Source organism: Scyliorhinus torazame, chromosome 28 (assembly GCF_047496885.1).
Source record: "Scyliorhinus torazame isolate Kashiwa2021f chromosome 28, sScyTor2.1, whole genome shotgun sequence".
NCBI classification, from domain to species: domain Eukaryota; kingdom Metazoa; phylum Chordata; class Chondrichthyes; order Carcharhiniformes; family Scyliorhinidae; genus Scyliorhinus; species Scyliorhinus torazame.
The window spans coordinates 11,370,139-11,389,366 of NC_092734.1; the positions used below are offsets into that span (position 1 = coordinate 11,370,139).

General features: G+C 46.7%; 1 protein-coding gene across 3 annotated transcripts in view; it reads right to left on the minus strand.

The window, feature by feature from the left end:
- Window positions 1-19,228, minus strand: part of p4ha1b (prolyl 4-hydroxylase, alpha polypeptide I b) — a 112,029-nt gene that overhangs the window by 32,679 nt on the left and 60,122 nt on the right. For 2 of the 3 annotated variants that reach the window (XM_072491474.1, XM_072491475.1), the window contains exons 6-9: window positions 17,898-18,137; window positions 12,304-12,509; window positions 9,913-10,089; window positions 7,800-7,870 (exon numbers count right to left, since the gene is read on the minus strand). In XM_072491474.1, coding sequence (XP_072347575.1) covers window positions 7,800-7,870; window positions 9,913-10,089; window positions 12,304-12,509; window positions 17,898-18,137 — 694 coding nt within the window. Of the gene's footprint in view, window positions 1-7,294; window positions 7,366-7,799; window positions 7,871-9,912; window positions 10,090-12,303; window positions 12,510-17,897; window positions 18,138-19,228 lie in introns of all 3 variants that reach the window. The other variant, XM_072491476.1, reaches the window with a different exon arrangement.

Genomic DNA, 19,228 nt, shown 5'->3' on the forward strand with positions numbered 1-19,228 from the left:
GTCCCTTCGAAGCCATGCTTTCATATTGCCAGCTTGGTGGGGCAAATCTTGCCTGCACATATAATGAAGAAGAAGCAGTTAATTCTGCCTAGTGCCACCTTTTCACTGCCCTGTTCAGAATAGCTGCATGTGTGGGGCAGGCATGCTTGGCAACATGTGCATTAACACAGCATTCCGCCATATTAAGTGGCATCTGCTATTTATAAGTGCACTGACTGAGTTTCTTTACATCACCCTGAAGTTCTTAATCTGTTCCTTATTGCCAGCCCTTGCAGACACTTTCAAATCATATGAAAATTTAATAATGGCATCATTAATGGAGGTAATGAAAAGTAAAGACTAAGGGCACAGACAGCTGTATTTAATATAAATAAGTCCAAAGGCCGTGGATTGAATTTAATTATGACTTTTTGAATTCAAATTGAGTTTGTCAGTAACGCTTATCCCAAAACCACTCACATTAAATGACGACTTGCATTTATAAAGCACCTTTAACATAGTAAAATGCCCCAAGGATTTTCACAGCAGGGTTGTCAAACCAAATTTGACACCGAGGCACATAAGCAGATATTAGCACAGGTGAACAAAGGGGTAGATTTTAAGCTATATTTTACAGGGAGAGAGGCAGAGAGATTTAGGATGTTGGACCCAAGCAGCCCATAGTGTGATTAAAATTTGGCAGGTAGAAGAGGCCAGAATTAAAGATATCGAGAGGGCTGTAGGACTGGAGGAGGTTACAAAGATAGGGAGATGGGAATCAAAAGGAATTTGGGATCAATAAGAAGAATTTTAAAATTGAGGAAACTGCCAGACCAAGAACCTTGATTAATGATAGAATTCTGTTCACAAAAATATATGAAATATTATTTAGGTAAAGGTGGGTGATCTCACTGAATGGTGAACTGGTTGGGCGGTGGGGGGGGGGGGGGGGGGGGGAGAAGAGATAAATGGTCTTCTTCTGTTTCTATGATGTCCCTATAGGCGAATGGGACTTTGTGAGGTCAGGCACGGTCAGCAGAGTTTAGGATGAGGTCCAGTTTACTCCTGATGCGCCGCCGTGTTGCCCACATCATGACAGTGGGCACACTTCAAAGTAGCCTATTGGCCCTGAAGTGCTTTGAGATGCCCCGATGGCATAAAAGGTGCCGTAAAAATTCAAGCATTTGCCTTCTTGAACAAATGGGAGTGGACATGTTTGAACAGGAATCCAGACTGCAGAAGAGACCAAGAAGGGACATTGTGATAAATAAAAGACCGACGCGAAGGAATGCGGGACTTCCACTTTGGTATAGGTCCATTCTCTCAAAACCGGCAGCCCCGGGACAGAGGCTGTGCCGGATTTTGCTGGCCAATCTGGGTCAGGTGGGGTCAAGGGTCACTTGAAGCACATGAATAGACCGACATGCAAGCGGCAAAAGGGATAACAAGTCCAACACCAAGCAGTGCCTAACCAAATTGTCCAGGTAAGTTCATTGTAATTGAGTAAAATATAAAAAATAGTTATGCATGGCACATTCTAAAAATGTGCTTTTTTGGACTACACTGGTTTTTAGAGAGCTGGCCTTGAGAAAGTGTACCTGGTAATACATAAAGTTACATATCTCGTCACAAGACACCAGGAAAAGAGAGAATGGCAATAAAAATTGCTCACATCACTGCTCTAAGTTAAACATCTTCAATGAACTATTTTGTTTACTTGGTTATAAATGTTATTTTTAGACCTGACTCTTCCCTGAGCAGATTCCGCACCCTGTAATTTCAGAGCATGCTATTCCTACTGGCCTGCAATGAAAATAGGAAACCACAGAGGTTTTCCACATTTCCCAGTTGCAAAAGACAAGCTCTGCTTTTACAAGTCTGATCTGTACTTCATGGAGCTGTTGTGTAGAAGCTTGTTGCAAACTTTCTTTTTTTAAATAAATTTAGAGTACCCAATTATTTTTTCCAATTAAGGGGCAATTTAGCGTGGCCAATCCACCTAGCCTGCACATCTTTTGGGTTGTGGGGGGTGAAACCCACGCAAACGCGGGGAGAACGTGCAAACTCCACACAGACAGTGACCCAGGGCCGGGATTCGAACCCGGGTCCTCAGCGCCGTAGGCAGCAATGCTAAAAACTGTGCCACCGTGCTGCCCTTTGCTTGTTGCAAACTTAAGGAATTAAAAGAGAAAAGAAGGAAGCTGGCCATTTTATTCCGATACATATGAAATTCAGCAACTATTGCCACAGTTGCTCTAGTCCTATGATTAGCTGCAACAGGAGGTAACTAATTTCAGCTTAGCACAGTAGGCTAAAGAACTGGCTTGCAATGCAGAACAATGCCAGCAGCGCAGGTTCAGTTCCTGTCCCGGCCTCCCCGAACAGGTGCTGGAATGTGGCGATTCACAGTAACTTCATTGAAGCCAACTTGTGACAAAAAGCGATTATCATTATTATTGAAGTCACAGATTTTGTTAGACTGCCTTCACCCTTTTGCCTTGGCAGGGTTTGGCACGGGGTGAAGATTCAAAGAACAGCAATGGCTCCCCCACTCTTTCTCCATTTTCGGAGTGCAATGAAGAACATCTGTGGAAAACCTTGCACCCTAAAACAGTGGTTTTCAATCTAGTTTGTGCGAGTGAGAGCTGCCCGCAAAGACTGATACACTCCGAAGGATCCACTGTACTCACCTCTGATACATCTGCCTTTGGCCCATATCCCGTAATATCTTTGCTTAACAAAAGTATATCTGTCTTAGATTTAAAATTAACAACTTATCCAGCTTCAACTGCTATTTGTGGGAGAGAGCGCCAAACCTCTCCCACGCTTTGAGTGAAGAAGTTCTTCCTAACATCTCTCCTGAATGGTCTAGCCCTAAGTTTTCGACTGTGCCCCCTAGTTTTAAGAAGGGGCAGAGTGTGTTAGGATGGAGGAGGAATCTTGTAAAGGGTCTAGTTTGAGGGCTATGGTGACGGCAGCATTGCCAATGGCTCTGAGTAGGTATTCAGGGAGCCCAGTGGTGCAGTTCACGGTGAAGATATGGAATCAGTTGAGGAGGCATTTTAGGGCGGAAGGGATGTCGGTGCTAACGCCGCTGTGCGGGAATCAAGGGTTTGAGCCGGGGGATGGATAGTGTATACAGGAAGTGGAGGGAAGTGGGGCTGGTCAAGGTGAGGGATTTGTATTTGGAGGAAGGGTTCGCTAGTCTGGAGGAGCTAAGGGAGAGGGTAGAGCTGCCGAGGGGTAGTGAGTTCAGGTATCTACAGATTAGGGACTTTGCACGAAAGGTCTGGAAGGGGTTCCCTAGATTGCCGGGATACACCCTGCTGGAGCGACTGCTGCTTCTGGATGTTGAAGGGGAGGGAAGAATTGGGGATATATACAAGTGGCTGGGGGAGCAGGGAGGCGAGCGGGTAGTGAAGATCAAGGAGAAATAGGAAGTGGAGTTGGGAATGGAGATCAATTCAGGATGGAGTGAGGCACTGCGAAGGGTAAACAGGACCTCCTCTTGTGCAAGGATGAGCCTGATACAGTTCAAGATGGTGCACAGGGTGCATACGACTTGGGCGAGAATGAGTGGGTTCTTTCAGGGGGTAGCAGATGAGTGTGAGAGGTGTGGGCCAGGGCCAGTGAATCATGCGCACATGTTTTGGGGTTGTGAAAAATTGGGAAGATACTGGGCGGGTGTGTTCGCGGTCTTAGCCAGGATAGTGGAGGAGGGAGTGGACCCGGACCCTTTGGTGGCGATATTTGGGGTTTCAGAGAAGCCGCAGCTCATGGAGAGGAGGAAGGCCGATGTCTTGGCCTTCGCCTCTCTGATTGCACGGCGACGAATTTTGCTGGAGTGGAGGTCGGCATCGTCACCGGGGGTAGCAGCATGGTTGGGTGACCTGTACGACTTCCTGCGGTTAGAGAAGATAAAGTATGAGTTAAGGGGCTCAGCAGGGGAGTTTGAGAAAAGGTGGGGGATGTTTGTGACCGTGTTTGAGGAGCTGTTCGTTGCGCGGGGGGGGGGGGGGGGGGGAAGACGCTGAAAAAGGAGGAAAATCTGTACAAACTGTATAGTTGATTGTTGGGAAGACTGTTTCCCGGGGTGTTTATTTGCTGTAACCTACTTTGATACAAGTCTGAATAAATTGTGTTTAAAAAAACATTTTTTTTTTTAAAATGCCCCCTAGTTTTAGAATCTCCAACCAGTGGAAATAGTTCATCTTTATCTACCCTGTCTTTCCCTGTTAATAATGTGAATATTTCGATTAGATCACCCGTAACTGTCTAAATTTGAGCGAACACTGGTCTACTTTGAGTAATCTCTCCTCGTAACTCAACCCCTGTAATCCAGGTATCGTTTTTGTAAATCTATAGTGCACTCCCTCCAACGTCAAAACATCCTTCCTAAGGTGTGGTGCCCAAAACTGCTCACTGTGACTCCAAGTGAGGTCTAACCAGGGTTTTGTATAACTAATAGATATACTATATTGTATACGATATTATAGATACACACCAAGGGATCCACTGTACTTAGCTCTGAAAGACTGTCAGCCAACCAGAAAACCTATCACAGCAGAAAGCTTTACTGTGCAGCAACACAAGTGATCACTGGAGGTACTGTGCTTGTGGCACCCAATTCTTGACAGACAGAAATCTGATCGTATTTTTAAAAGCCTTTTCCATGTCTCCTGGTAATTTGATCTTTTCAAGAGAAAAGAGATTTCCAACCTGCTCAATCTATCTTGTAAGTTCGATCCTCTTAATATTGGTATCGTGCTTGTGAATCCTTTCTGCACTTTCTTCGCAATACTTTTTGTAGAGAGACGAGAAAGGCACACATTCCAACGGCGGTCTAGTCATGGTTTTAGATACATTTAGTATGACGACCCCCTTTGTAATGTATTCCTGGGGTGAGAAGGCGGTCATGTGAGGGGATATTAAGTAGAACGGACGTTTATTCTCTGGCGTTTAAAATAATGAGACGTTTCCTGGAAATGTAAAATATTCCAGCGTGGGTGTTGCGAGGTTCTTTCCCCTGGGTGCAGAGTCTAGAACGAGAGGTCACTGGCCTAACCCGTTCGTCTGAGCATTATTTTCTGCTAAGTTGAAGAGAAATTTCTTCATTCAAAGGGTTATGAATCTTTAGAATTCTCTAGTGTGGCTGTGGATGCTCAGTAATGGAGTATATTCAAGACAGCGCGATAGATTTTTGGCAATTAAGGGAATCAAGGGATTATGGAGATAGGGTGAGGAGAAGGGGAGGAGATAATAGAATTAATGTAAAATTCAGCCATGATCTAATTGAATGGCAGAGAAGATTTGAGGGACTGTGTTGTCTATTCCTGCTATTAATAATCTTATTCCTCTCGATAGAAAAAAAAAACCCAGGCACTTTAAAGACTGTTAATAATTTGTTTAAATGTATATTCAGCCGATCCAACAGGAGTGATTTTGGTGAGAGAAACTCAACTTAGACAATGTCACTATTGCTCCAATTTCTCAAGCTACCACGTTAATAATTCTCCACTCAAATTGGACTACACGTGCAAGGAGTCAGCAGGAAAGGGATGAAGCCCAAGATCAATTGAATGGTGCAGCAGGCTCGGCGGGCAATATATTTTACTCCTGCTACTGTTTCTTGTGCACTTACAGCATTCGTTCTGTTCCGAGCAAATGAGCATTTTAAAGAGACTGTTAACAGCTATAATAAGCAAAAAAAAAGCATTCAAATCAATGTAAAGCTTGAGGTGTAAAAGAACACTCAAAATTAGCACCGTACAAAATTAAACATTTTGATAATGCACTACATTGTGCCTTCCTTGTAACATAGTGCAAAAGAGCCACGTATGTTGTGAGTGAGATGCACATTATAGGGCACAATTGAACACGACGGGCAAAATTCTCCGGTATCGGCGCGATGTCCGCCGACTGGCGCCCAAAACGGCGCAAATCAGTCGGGCATCGTGCCGCCCCAAAGGTGCAGAATGCTCCGCATCTTGGGGGGCCGAGCCCCAACCTTAAGGGGCTAGGCCCGCGCCGGACTAATTTCCGCCCCGCCAGCTGGCGGAAAAGGCCTTTGGTGCCCCGCCAGCTGGCACGGAAATGACATCTCCGGGCAGCGCATGCGCGGGAGCATTAGCGGCCGCTGACGGCCTTCCCGCACATGCGCAGTGGAGGGAGTCTCATCCGCCTCCGCCATGGTGGAGACCGTGGCGAAGGCGGAAGGAAATGAGTGCCCCCACAGCACAGGCCCGCCCGCGGATCGGTGGGCCTCGATCACGGGCCAGGCCACCGTGGGGGCACCCCCCGGGGCCAGATCGCCCCGCGCCCCCCCCCAGGACCCCGGAGCCCGCCCACGCCGCCGGTAAGGTAGGTGGTTTAATCTACGCCGGCGGGACAGGCATTTTAGCAGCGGGACCTCGGCCCATCCGGGCCGGAGAATCGCGGTGGGGGGGGCCCGCCAACCGGCGCGATTCCCGCCCCCGCCGAATATCCGGTGCTGGAGAATTCAGCAACCGGCGGGGGCGGGATTCGCGCCAGCCCCAGGCAATTCTCCAACCCGGCGGGGGGTCAAAGAAATAGAACAAAGAAATGTACAGCACAGGAACAGGCCCTTCGGCCCTCCAAGCCCGTGCCGACCATGCTGCCCGACTAAACTACAATCTTCTACACTTCCTGGGTCCGTATTCCTGGGTCCGGAGAATCTCGCCCGCCATGTCAGTAAGGGCAACAGAGGAAAAAAGAGAATCTTGTATCAATGTACTGATATTCACATTTGAATGCAGATTGTAAGTATCATTTATTAAAAAGGTAATAAATTACAAGAAATAAAAATAATAGAAAAGCACACTGGATTAAATAAGAGAGCAGAGATGCATGATTTATACCAATATTGTTTACAAATGTGGAGTTACCTCACTGCGCAAACACAGCAAGTGGCACTATTGGAGAAACAATATTATTGCAGTTAAGATATGAAGGTGAGAAGAGAATCCCATTGGAAAACTAGTTCTCAGAATGGATTTAAAATGTCAACACACTGAACGAGCAATAGTTTTCGCTTCTCTAATTCTAATTTGCCTTTATTGAAACCCCATCTTGCACCCTGTCCTGCCCTCACACATGTGCGGTTCTGAAAACCGTTGTTATTTCCTGGCATTGGATGCGGTTACTATGAGGTTTAACCGGCCTTAAGTAGCTGGACAAAGAAAATCCCCGCCATAAGTCGCAGAGGTTCTGAAGTTGCTCACAACATCCATGTATGCGCTGGAGGCCTATCTCAGGTCGATGAACTGCGAAAGTAAACCTCGGAACTTCCCCTTACCTTTTGGAGACTCTGTAAGTAGCAACAGTCAACTGGCCAGTCAGAGGGTCATGCACTGTGGCACGCTTCAGCTACAGGGAGAGAAAGGACAGATTTAATCCTGGAACAGCCAGATCACCACTTGTTAGTGGAATTCTGGAAGCCTCGGATTGGTCAGGATATGGGAGAGAGAGAGAGAGGGAAGAATGAGCAAGTAGCACACTGGGGGCTGAGTCCCAATTCAATGTCCTTTCACTTTTAAAGGTTGGTTTCATTCGACTCAAGGTGAAGATGGAGGGGGGAAATAATGAGTGATTGTTATCTGTTTAAGCTGCTTGCATATAATAGAACCACAAGTTCCAACCGCATGTTTTGCATTTCATCAACATGTTGGCAGTTCAGCCCTGCTCTTGTTGACCACCATCCCGCAATTATATGTCGGTGGGTGCCAGTTTCCAAACATGCGTGGTTTGAACCAGATGCAGCAGCTTCCTTGTGAAGAGGAGCCTACACAGCTCTCGCTTACCTTTTGCTTATTCTGTAATGAGCTGTCTCCAGCACTCCAGTTATTGGGTTAGAAATGGTGGCTCGTCTCAGCTGTGAAGCCAACCAATCAGAAAAACAGAAAGATTATTACCAACTTGACTGGATGTAGAACAGGATCAATCAGAATCCTTCCAGTGGGGACAAATAAAAACACACAAGTCCGTTACTCTGGGACGAGCACCCTTGGGTCATTCCTTCACACTCGCTGGCTTGTGTGCGTGCAGTTAGTGGCGGCTGCAACAATCATTCAGAACTGACATTTTTGGGAAGCCAGTTTGGAGCTTGACGATCAATCAGAACACTGGACTTCTCATAAGACATTAATAGTGATTGGTTTAGAAGTTTTTCAATATGGCCATTAGTTTACAATGTGTGTGTGCACTAACATTTATTATGGTAATTAATTACAACGTAAAGTGTGATTTTATGGTTGGTCATCAAATGAAGCTGACATATATCAAATACGATTTGTGAACACATTTCAAATTCTTTTGACTAAGTGCTGTGTTGTCAAGTATTTTCTCTGCCTCTTGGCACAACAAGGCAGTCCAAATCAAATTCTTAATGACCTAAGATTTACAGTACAAAATGTTTGTTTTTTTAAATTCATGGGAAGGGTGTCGTAGAAGCCCTACGGTGCAGAAGGAGGCCATTCGGCCCATCGAGTCTGCATAGACCTTCTGAAAGAGCACCCTACCTAGGCCCACTCCCTCGCCCTATTCCCGTAACCCCACCTAATATGCACAACTTTGGACACTGAGGTGCAATCTATCATGGCCAATCCACCTAACCTGCACATCTTTGGGCTGTGGGAGGAGACTGGAGCACACGGAGGAAACCCACGCAGACACGGGGAGAATGTGCAAACGCCACACAGGCAGTCACTCGAGGTTGGAATCGAACCGGGTCTCTGTTCTGTGAGGAAGCAGTGCTAGCCACTGTGCCACCATGCCGCCCTCACTGCCTGTCCCTCATTGCTCTAGAGAAGGTTGTGGTGAGCCACTTACTTGAAGTCAACTGAGAGGGCTCGTTAGGTAATTTCAGAGGGAAATCAAGAGGCAACTACATTGCTGAGGGTCTGGAGTCACATGCAGCCTGGACCCCTCCCCAACCAAGAAGAACTGGTTTAATTCAGCTCTGATCTGGTTGACAGTAATCATGTGGTTTATGAATGAGTAACTGCGTTAGTTTAGTGGCCCTTTCATGTGTAGGGTTCTCTGGCTATCCTTTTGGTTATGGTTGTCTCTTTCTGGCACTTTAAAATTGAGGTGCAGCTATACTTTTGTATTTGCATGGCATAGCTGTAAGTTTGCACCTTGCTTTAAACAAATATTTGTAGTCCAGACCGGGTAAGAATGGCAGATTTCCTTTCCTAAAAGGCAATAGTGAACCAAATGGGCCTTTATGATAATCTGATAGTTTCTCAGTCACCATTACTGATACCGACCTTTTAATCAAGATCTGGAATTAGCTAAATTAAAATTTCCCAGCTGCCAGGGTGTGACATGAGCAGTGATGTCCGGAGGCTGACTGCTTGGGAGGGCATTGCAAGAGGCGAACAGAAATGAGAAGCTCAGCTGGCCAACGGGAGGGTCCGGGGAAAACAAGAGGCCAGCAAATTGTGCACCGTCTCAGCCCACTGTCCCCCTTGGCAGAAAATGCAGCAGAGACTGCGGTGCCAGAGTGGGGGGGGGGTCCTGAGCCACACCAGGCGAGGGCACAGCAAAACGTTGCCCATCACAGCACAAACCGCCGCCTCTCCTTCTCAGGTTTCCCTGTACAATACGCACCTCTGTCCAAGAAGGCAGGGCAGCACCCAGGTCTCGAATCAATGTTGCTCATATGCCCTGCACCCATGTGGGTAGTTCAGAGCGGCCTTGATATAATGCTTTCAGGTTCACTTTCAGAAGTGGCCAAGGCTCAACTTCACCTGGTTGTGAGGAGCAGGGCAAATGATGCGGGAGGAGGAAGTGAAAAATAGCACAAGGTAGGTTTCATTGAAGGGCAGATCATCCAAGCCTGTAATCCTCATTCCGCCACAGAGCCCGTGAACCAACACACAAAATACACCCCAGAATGAGGTTATGGCTTACCCTGGGCTTCGCTAACTCTTTCACTCGCTCAATTTCCTGGTCAGAGATTATATCAATGAAGCGGATAATTCGAGGTTTGTCCCATTCATCCTGCTGCTTCACAGGTTTCAGAAGGTACAAAGGACTTCTGTTTGCATCTGAATAACGGCAAAAGAGTCTCTTCTGCCTTCGTGGAGTCTGCATGGAAACAGAAGAAGACATGCAATTGTACCGTGCCACACCACATTCCTTGAAAGGTCTCAAAAGTGCTTGATACCTCAATTTAATTTTGAAGTATGGTGACCATTAGCGATAAATACAGAACTATTTTGTGCCAGTAACCTGTGGTAAACAGACAGGGGAGGAAGGACAAGGTCATGCAAATTTTGCATCAAATACGAAAACATTAGGATGCCGATCCGTTCTTGGGGCCACAATCACAGTTGTTTTGTCGCTCCAATCCTAGCTGTTTCCCCTGAAATACAGCCTCACCTGTGTCGCCTGACCTCCCAGGTAAGTGTATTTCACTGTATTTCCCGAAGCGGGAAATAAAAACCTGTCCCTTTTTCGCGGCATTAGCTGCCGAAAAGTAGGTAATTTTAAACGTCTAGTCAGGAGAAGCTATATATGTAAGAGGGTAGGAATAAGGCGCATGGGGGGAGGGGGGGGGGGTGTAAGAGGGTAGGAATAAGGCGCACGGGGGGGGGGGGAGTAGTTGGAGGTATCAGGTTGCAGGTTTGGTCAGTGGGGGGGTAGACAGATTGTTGAAGGTATTCGAGAGGAGGGGAGGTGATGATCGGGGGGGTGGGGGTGAAGGGAGAATAGTCGGGGGGGGGGGGGGTTCCTTGGGATTGGGAGGGTATTTGGGGGTTGGAGAGGGTACTTGATGGGGGTTGACTGTGGCGAAGGTCAGTCCTATTGTCACCCAGAAGTTAGAAGTGGTTTCCATTCTTCTAACTCTTCCAGGGTAACGATTCCTGTAGACAATCTGAGCCATTGAAAGACTGTGATTCAAATCACAGAATCAGCTGGCTCCCAGTGCAGGAAAATTGCCCAGTGGAAGCTTGAACTTCCTGGATAATTATCATGCGATCCTTATTCAGGGACTTCTGAGGAGGGGACCCCTAGTGCATCTTTGGGCTACCCCTTGAGTGCATCTCCTGGAGATCAGAAGTTATGGGCCTTGAGGATTACAACCGGTGCTATCTACATTGGAGAACAACTCTCCAAAAATAAAAGCTAAATCAGTAATGTCACACAGTCGAGTGCTACTCCTGCGGAAGCTTGGCGCTGCTGACTCAGCCAAGGCACTAAGCAGTGACCTGAACTAAACGCTTTGCAGCAAATTTGTTTCCCCCCTTGGCCCAGCAGTCTACTGCTGCTTTGCCCAAATGACCATTCTTCATCCGAGTCTAGTCGGCAAGTCAACAGCCTATTCAACTGTGGGCAGTAACACAGCTGAGCCCTGCCTGGTTCTCATCCAATGCCCATATGTCACTGGATAACAAAAAGTAATCTGATTCATGGCCAATTCTTCCTTCTTACAGCTTGGCAACGGGGGCACAATTTGCAGAAAGTTCTGCAATACACATGCTCTGCTTTCGAAAATAATGGAAAGAACGATTTTCATTTGTGTAGCATCTTTCACTGCATCAGCACGTCCCACGGCCTCAAGTGCTTCACAGCCGATGATGCACTTTTGAAGCCTTGCCACTGTTGCAATGGAGCAAAACGCAGCAGCCAATTTGCACAAAGCAAGATCCCACAAACAGCAATGTGATAAAACAATGTGGTTTAGCACAGTGGGCTAATTAGCTGGCTTGTAAAGTAGACCAAGACCAGCAACGCGGGTTCAATTCCCGTACCAGCCTCCCCGAACAGGCGCCGGAATGTGGCGACTAGGGGGCTTTTCACAGTAACTTCATTTGAAGCCTCCTTGTGACAATAAGCGATTTTCATTTCATTTCAAAACTACCAGAGAATCGTTTTTTTGGTGTTGTTGGTTGAAGGATAAATCTTGGCCAGATCACATCAGGGGAGTTCTCTGGGATCTTTTACTTGCTGCTTGAGAGTGCAGGCGGAACCTGAGTTTTAACGTTCCATCTGCAAGGTGGCATTCCTTCAGCACGTCACTGACAGGCCAGCAGGAATTATGAGCTCGAGTCTTGGGAATGAGGCTTGAACACAACCTGCTGACTCAGGTGAGAGTTCCGCCTTCGCCACAGCTGAAAATGGCCCTTCTTACATTTTATTTCCTCATTGTGTAGAAATCACAAGAATAATCTATCATCTTCCTCATTTATTTAGCTTCTTCACACCATATCACACATTTTGCACAACGAAGAAGCAAAACACAAATACTGCAAATCCTCAAACATCCAGGAACCCTCCTCATTCAAATAATTCACCTACCAATTTGATACCTTCTCCCCGGCACAGCTTTTCATATTTCTGCCTCTCTGGTAGGTAATCCTTTGGGCGCTCTCTCTTTGTCTTTGACACATCCCCCGATTTGTTTTCATCTGTCTTCTGGACTACGTTTGACTTTTCTTTTTTCTGGTCAGCCATCATATACTCGAAATATCTCAGGTTTCCATTTGCCCGCTGGTGCTCAGGATCTGCAAGAGGTCAGTGTAAGAGCTTACACCCAAATCTTAACCTGCTGCCAACGCAAAGTTAAATACAACTTTGATGGATGAATTTAAGCTGCACTGTCTAATAATTGCTGCAATTTCACTCCCACCCTGCATGCGTGTGTGAGTGAGAATGTGTGTGTGTGTGTTTAAGTAAGAACTTCAGGATAAAGGTTCAGACATTAGAACTTTAGGAGTGGGTGGTTCCATGTATGTCTCAAACCCACCCTATTCAAATAAGTTAAGACCAAGCTACCGTTCTTATTGGTGTTGGCCACCATCCAGGACCTTGTCTAAAGTAGCCCTTCTACATGTATCAACTTTGTCAGAGCATGTTGGAGGTTCTTTAACCATCGAGGGGGACATTTAGTCACAGACCAAGTTTGTCCTTACCTAATACCATCTCTCAGTTATACATCTAACAGGGATATTGATTTGAGCATTTTACCTTGCCCCATCCATTTTTAAGTCATTCAATATGTCAATAAATCAAATGATTCATGCAATTAATTCCTTAATTCTTCTGGGTATTTGCATCCAGCATTGCATTCTTTTACAGACTCCTGTTGTCCTTTTGCATTGAATGGCACACACATCAAACATGTGTCTCGTTTCAAATCTTAGCAACCCTTACCCAGTCTGGCCTACATGTGAGTCCAGACTAATGTGGTTAACTCTTACCTGCCTCTGAAATGGCCTGGAAACCACTCAGTTCAAGGGCAGTTAGGGATGAGCAACAAATGTTGACCTTGTCAGTGACACCCACATCCTATAAAAATAATAAAAAATATATCCATAGTGTCCCTACAGTGCAGGAGGAGGCCTTTCAGTCCATCGAGACTGCCCCGGCCCTCTGAAAAAGCACCCTGCCAAGACCCACTCCCCCACCCTGTCCCCGTACCTCCACCAAGGCGCAATTTAGCATGGCCAATCCACCTAACCTGCACATCTTAAACCAGAGCACCCGGAGCAATCCCACACAGAAACGGGGAGAATGTGCAAACTCCACACAGTCACCCAATCCCGGTATTGAACCTGGGTCTCTGGCGCTGTGCGACAGCAGTGCTAACTAACCGCTGTGCCACTGTTCCGCCCTCAATTTTTAAGTATTTTCATCTGGGTGCATGTGTTATTAATAGCATTGAAATTTTAAAACTGGTGGGCATGGCTTACCTCTGTCGATGAAATACACATTAGCTGTCTCATGCTGATACCACTTTGAAAGGGTAGACAAGTTACCTCTATCTAAAGCGACCGCTTAAATGCTAGATGCAAAATTCACATGCTGCTAGAAACGGTCAATAATGAGATCTTCGCCCAAGCTGTAAAGCCAGATTTAGGCAATCGTTTTGGATTGCAAACCCAACAAAGAATGGGATAAACTTCAGTCAGTCTCTGACAACCATTACTGTATCAGTTCACCTAAAAGACATGATCACTTTTAGCTGTCCTCCAGTGCAGATAATTGGAGGACACTCGTGAATTTGCGATGTAAAAATGCTCCATCAAGGACGCAAATTGTTAAATGTTTTGCTGACGAGGGAGGGACTTTTGCTGAGGGACAGTGAGGAGGTCGGGGGCGGAGGCTGCCTGGGGGCGGGCCGGTGGAGGCGTGAGGCGCGGGCTGACGACTGGCCCAAGAGGGGGGATGGCTGATCGGGGGGGGGGGGGGGGGGGGGGGTGGCGGCGGCGATGAGCCCCCCAACTAGACTGATCACCTGGAATGTAAGAGGGCACAATGGACCGGTCAAGAGGGCACGCGTGTTCACGCATTTGAGAGGACTGAAGGCGGACGTGGTAATGCTGCAGGAGACGCACCTTAGAGTAGCTGACCAGATTAGGTTAAGGAAAGCTTGGGTTGGACAGGTTTTTCACTCGGGACTGGACTCGAAGACCAGAGGGGTCGCGATCCTGATCAACAAGCGAGTGGTGTTTGAAGCGGGAAGAATAGTTTCGGATGGGGGAGGCCGGTACATTATCAGTGGGAAATTGGAGGGTGTGCAGGTGGTACTAGGAAATATATACGTGCCACACTGAGACGATGTGGAGTTTATAAAGAGGATGCTGGGGAAGATACCGGACCTGGATTCACATAAACTGGTCATGGGAGGGGACTTCAATACAGTTATTGACCCTGGGTTAGACCGGTCAAGCTCAAAAACGGGCAGGGTGCCAGCAATGGCTAAGGAGCTAAAAGGGTTCATGGAGCAGATGGGGGAGGGGGGTGGGGGGGATTGACCCATGGAGGTTTGGGCAGCCAAGAGTAAAGGAATTCTCCTTCTACTCACACGTGCATAAAGTGTACTCCCGGATCAATTTCTTTATTCTGAGCAGGGCTCTTCTGACGGGGGGGACGGACACGGGGTACTCGGTGATCACAGTCTCAGACCATGCCCCGCACGGGGTTGACCTACAAAGAGTCTCACTTTACGCAGCCAACCTGCTCCTGTATGTATCGGACCCAGTGGAGGGGGATGGAAGAAATCATGAGGATTCTGGGGGAATTTGGCTGGTTTTCGGGGTACAAACTAAATATGGGGAAAAGTGAGATGTTTGCGATCCAGGCGAGGGGACAGGAGAGGCGACTGGGGGAACTGCCGTTTAGAGTGGTAGGGGGATGTTTTTGGTATCTAGGCATCCAAGTGGAATGGGAATGGGAATGGTTGCACAAACTTAATCTGGCCCGTCTGGTGGACCAAATGAAGGACGATTTCCGGAGGTGGGATGCGCTCCCATTGTCACTAGCTGGGAGGGTCCAGACGGTGAAGATGACGGTCCTTCCGAGATTCCTGTTTGCGTTCCAATGTCTCCCCATCTTTATTCCGTGGTTAACAAAGTTATCATGGGCTTTGTATGGGCGGGCAAGACCTCGCGAGTAAAAAAGGGGATGATTGAGCAGAGCCGGTGGGAGGGCAGGCTGGCGCTACCAAACTTCAGTAACTATTATTGGGCGGCGAATATAGCCATGATAAAGAAGTGGGTTGAGGGTCGGCATGGGAGCGTATGGAGGCGGCCTCATGTAAGGGCACCAGTTTGGGGGCGTTGATAACGGCGCCTCTGCCGTTCCCGCCAGCACAGTACTCCACCAGCCCCGTGGTGGTGAAGGCCCTGAGAGTCTGGGGGCAATGGAGGAAGCATGTGGGAGTGGAGGGAGCATCAGTCTGGTCTCCAATCTGCAATAACCACCGGGAAGGTTGAACGGGGGGTTTCAGAGATGGCAGAAGGCAGGAATTGAGAGGATGGGGGATATGTTTATAGAAGGGAGCTTTCCTTGCTTGAGGGAGCTGGAGGAGAAATTTGGATTGGTGAGGGGAAACAAATTTAGGTACCTGCAGTTGCGGGATTTCCTACGTAGACAGGTTTCAACCTTCCCGCTCCTACCACCAAGGGAGATTCAGGATAGGGTAGTTTCCAGAGTGTGGGTGGCAGAAGGGGAGGTCTCTGACATCTATATGGAGCTCATGGGGTCAGAGGACACGTATACTGAGGAGCTGAAACGCAAGTGGGAGGAGTTAGGAGAGATAGAGGTTGGTCTGTGGGCGGAGACATTGAATAGAGTCAACGCGTTCACAACATGCGCCAGGCTCAGCCTGATACAGTTCAAGGTCGTTCACCGGGCTCACATGACAGTGGCCCGGATGAGCAGGTTCTTTGGTGTAGAAGATAGGTGTGCAAGGTGTGCAGGCGGGCCAGCGAACCATGTCCACATGTTTTGGACATGCCCAAAGCTCAGGGGATTCTGGCAGGGGTTTGCAGACGTCATGTCCACGGTGTTAAAAACAAGGGTGGCACCGAGTCCGGAGGTGGCGATTTTCGGGGTGTTGGAAGATCCGGGAATCCAGGAGGAGAAAAAGGCAGACGTTCGGGCCTTTGCTTCCCTGGTAGCCCGGAGACGGATATTATTAGCTTGGAAGGACTCAAAGCCCCCGAAGTCGGAGACCTGGCTATCGGACATTGCTAGCTTTCCCTGTTTGGAGAAAATCAAGTTCGTCTTGAGAGGGTCACTGTTAAGGTCCGCCCGGAGGTGGCAACTGGTCGTCGACTTCTTTGCAGAAAATTAAACGTCAGCAGAGGGGGGGGGGAAGAGTTAGTTTATTTTAGAGTAGGGGGTTAATAAAGGTGGGACCTGTAAGGGAGGGAGATGGCTTTTTGCACTGCGTTTATAGACTTATGCATATTGTTTATTTTGTTGTTGTAAAACCAAAAAAACCTCAATAAAATGTTTATTAAAAAAAAGGATGCAAATTGTTTAAGAGATCACTAAAGAGATCATGTCACTGTTCTAGACTTCTATTGTTTTGTAGCCGATTTTGCAAGCTAGAATTTTGGTATCTGATCCTGTTTGGCTCTTGTTGCTGTCGTGTTATGCTTCTTGACGTAGCATAAGCTGCTTCCTTGATGTACACTCTGACAAAGGAAGGTTCAGACTTGGAGATAGCTTTAACACATTTATTGAACCGTTAACAATTCTCCTACTTGAGTTCGACTCTCTTGCTAATCTTACTATAGTAACTATATCTAATTAACCAGTCTGCTCTAATCCATGCGGTGGGAGTGATGCTTTCCTGATCTGCTCCTGTCTCTCTGAGTGTCGCCTATGGAAAGAGGAAGAGCATGTGTGCCCTGTCCTTTTATATGGATAGCCCCCTTGTGGTAGTGTCACCTCTGGGTGTGTCTTGACTGCCCATTGGTCGTGTCCTATCTTACTGACCTATTGGTTGAATGTCTGTGTGTCATAATGTCTCTGGTGCTCCCTCTAGTGTCGAGCTAGGTGCAGTGTGTTCACATTAACCCCATGTGTATTTACAGTGTCCTAGTGTATCTACATTAACCCCTTGTGTATTTACAGTGTCCTAGTGTATCTACATTAACCCCTTGTGTATTTACAGTGATGCATATCACCATAGTTGCAGCTATTATTTCCTATTGAATCAGACATGTCGTTTTATGCCAAAATATCTGGTCTGACAGAGTATTATTCATCTGTTCGATCAAAGAGACCTAGAGTGCATAGTGACAACCAGAGTCATTTCCAGCATACTCGAATGGTTTGGTATGCGAGATTACTTTGGCCACAAGGTTAAATTTCTGTATTAGACATTTAGTTTACATATTAGTCATGATTCCATTTGTGAAGGAAATGAAAGATACAGATGTGAAGTTGCCACTTCTTTCAAGGGGTATTTTATAATTATAAGTTGCTTATTAAATGTACGAATGCAGCTTTTCCCATAAGATGATTTTCAAGTAGCGGTGATCCTTAATCAGGTTTCACTTTAAACTCTGACTTGAAACAGGATTGTGCCCCTTTATCTTTAATATCTGTAGTTTTGGAGTTCCCTGCATAAGGTAGCTTTCACATCACATCCTTACCCAGTTTCAGCAGTCTCTTTGTGAGCTCTAATGCCTTCTCCAGATCACCTTCCTGATACACTGCGTAGCTCAGGTAATCCAATACGGTGATTTTGTCAATGGTGGATACCTCGCCGGCGTCCAGCTGCTTCAGCGCCTGCTCCATCCACAACTCTGTGTGGTAGTAATCTGTATCTGTGTAGGCTATTTTGCCCAGCTCGTAGCAATCTTCCGCAGTGAGTGTTGTTTTATGCTTCACACCTGAGATGGGAAACAGAATCAAGTCTTCGCCTGGCTGGGTCACATAAGGAATAGGAGCTGGATTAGGCCATTCAGCCCCTCGAGCCTGCTCCACCATTTAATACGATCATGGCTGATCTCCTCTCGGCCTTAACTCCACTTTCCTCCCCGTTCTCCATAACCCTTCAACCCATTACTAATTAAAAATCTGTCCATCTCCTCCTTAAATTTACTCAAAGTCCCGGCATCCACTGCACTCTGGGTCGTGAACTCCACAGGTTCACGGCCCTTTGAGAGAAGTAATTTCTCCTCAGCTCTATTTTAAATCTGCTACCCCTTATCTTAGAACTGTGACCTTTCGTTCTAGATTGCCCCACAAGAGGAAGCATCCGCTCTACGTCAACTTTGTCAATACCTTTATCATCTTGTATACCTCAATTAGATCTCCTCTCAATCTTCTAAACTCGAGAGTATCGACCTAAACTGCTCAATCTCTCTTCATTAGACAAACCCCTCATCTCAATTTTGTGAACCTCTTCTGAACTGCCTCTAATGTAACTACATCCCTGCTCAGACAGAAAGCGAACCGCATTTGCTATCTGGTTTCCCAACTTCAAATTTTAAATTTTTATCCTGGTGTTCAAAACGTTCTGCATGGTTTTAATCCTCTCATTAGTAACCACATGAAAGCTTAAACTCACCCCACCCCAAATTGTGATCTGCTGATGCCAGATCTTTTGTAGTCCCCTTTCCATGTTCCATCACAGCCAACTAGCTGTCGAGGTTGCACTCTCGAATTTCTCTGCAAACTCCTCATCTCCATATGTTTTTCAAAATCCCAACTCTTAAAAACCAAGGTTCCCATGACACTTTTGACATTTCCTCCCCCATTGGCTCACCGCCCAATTTCTTTACATCTCTGTGACACACCTTGGGATGTTTTTTCAATGGTAAAGAAGCAATGTAAATACAATATCATTGAGTGTGGACCATCACTGAAAACAATAATGTTGGTCAATTATAATACAGAAGTACCAGAGAGATTACAGAGAATTTCATATTCAGTGTGAGCGAGAGAGGAATGGGTCTAAGGTTTGTGTTCTAAAATTTAA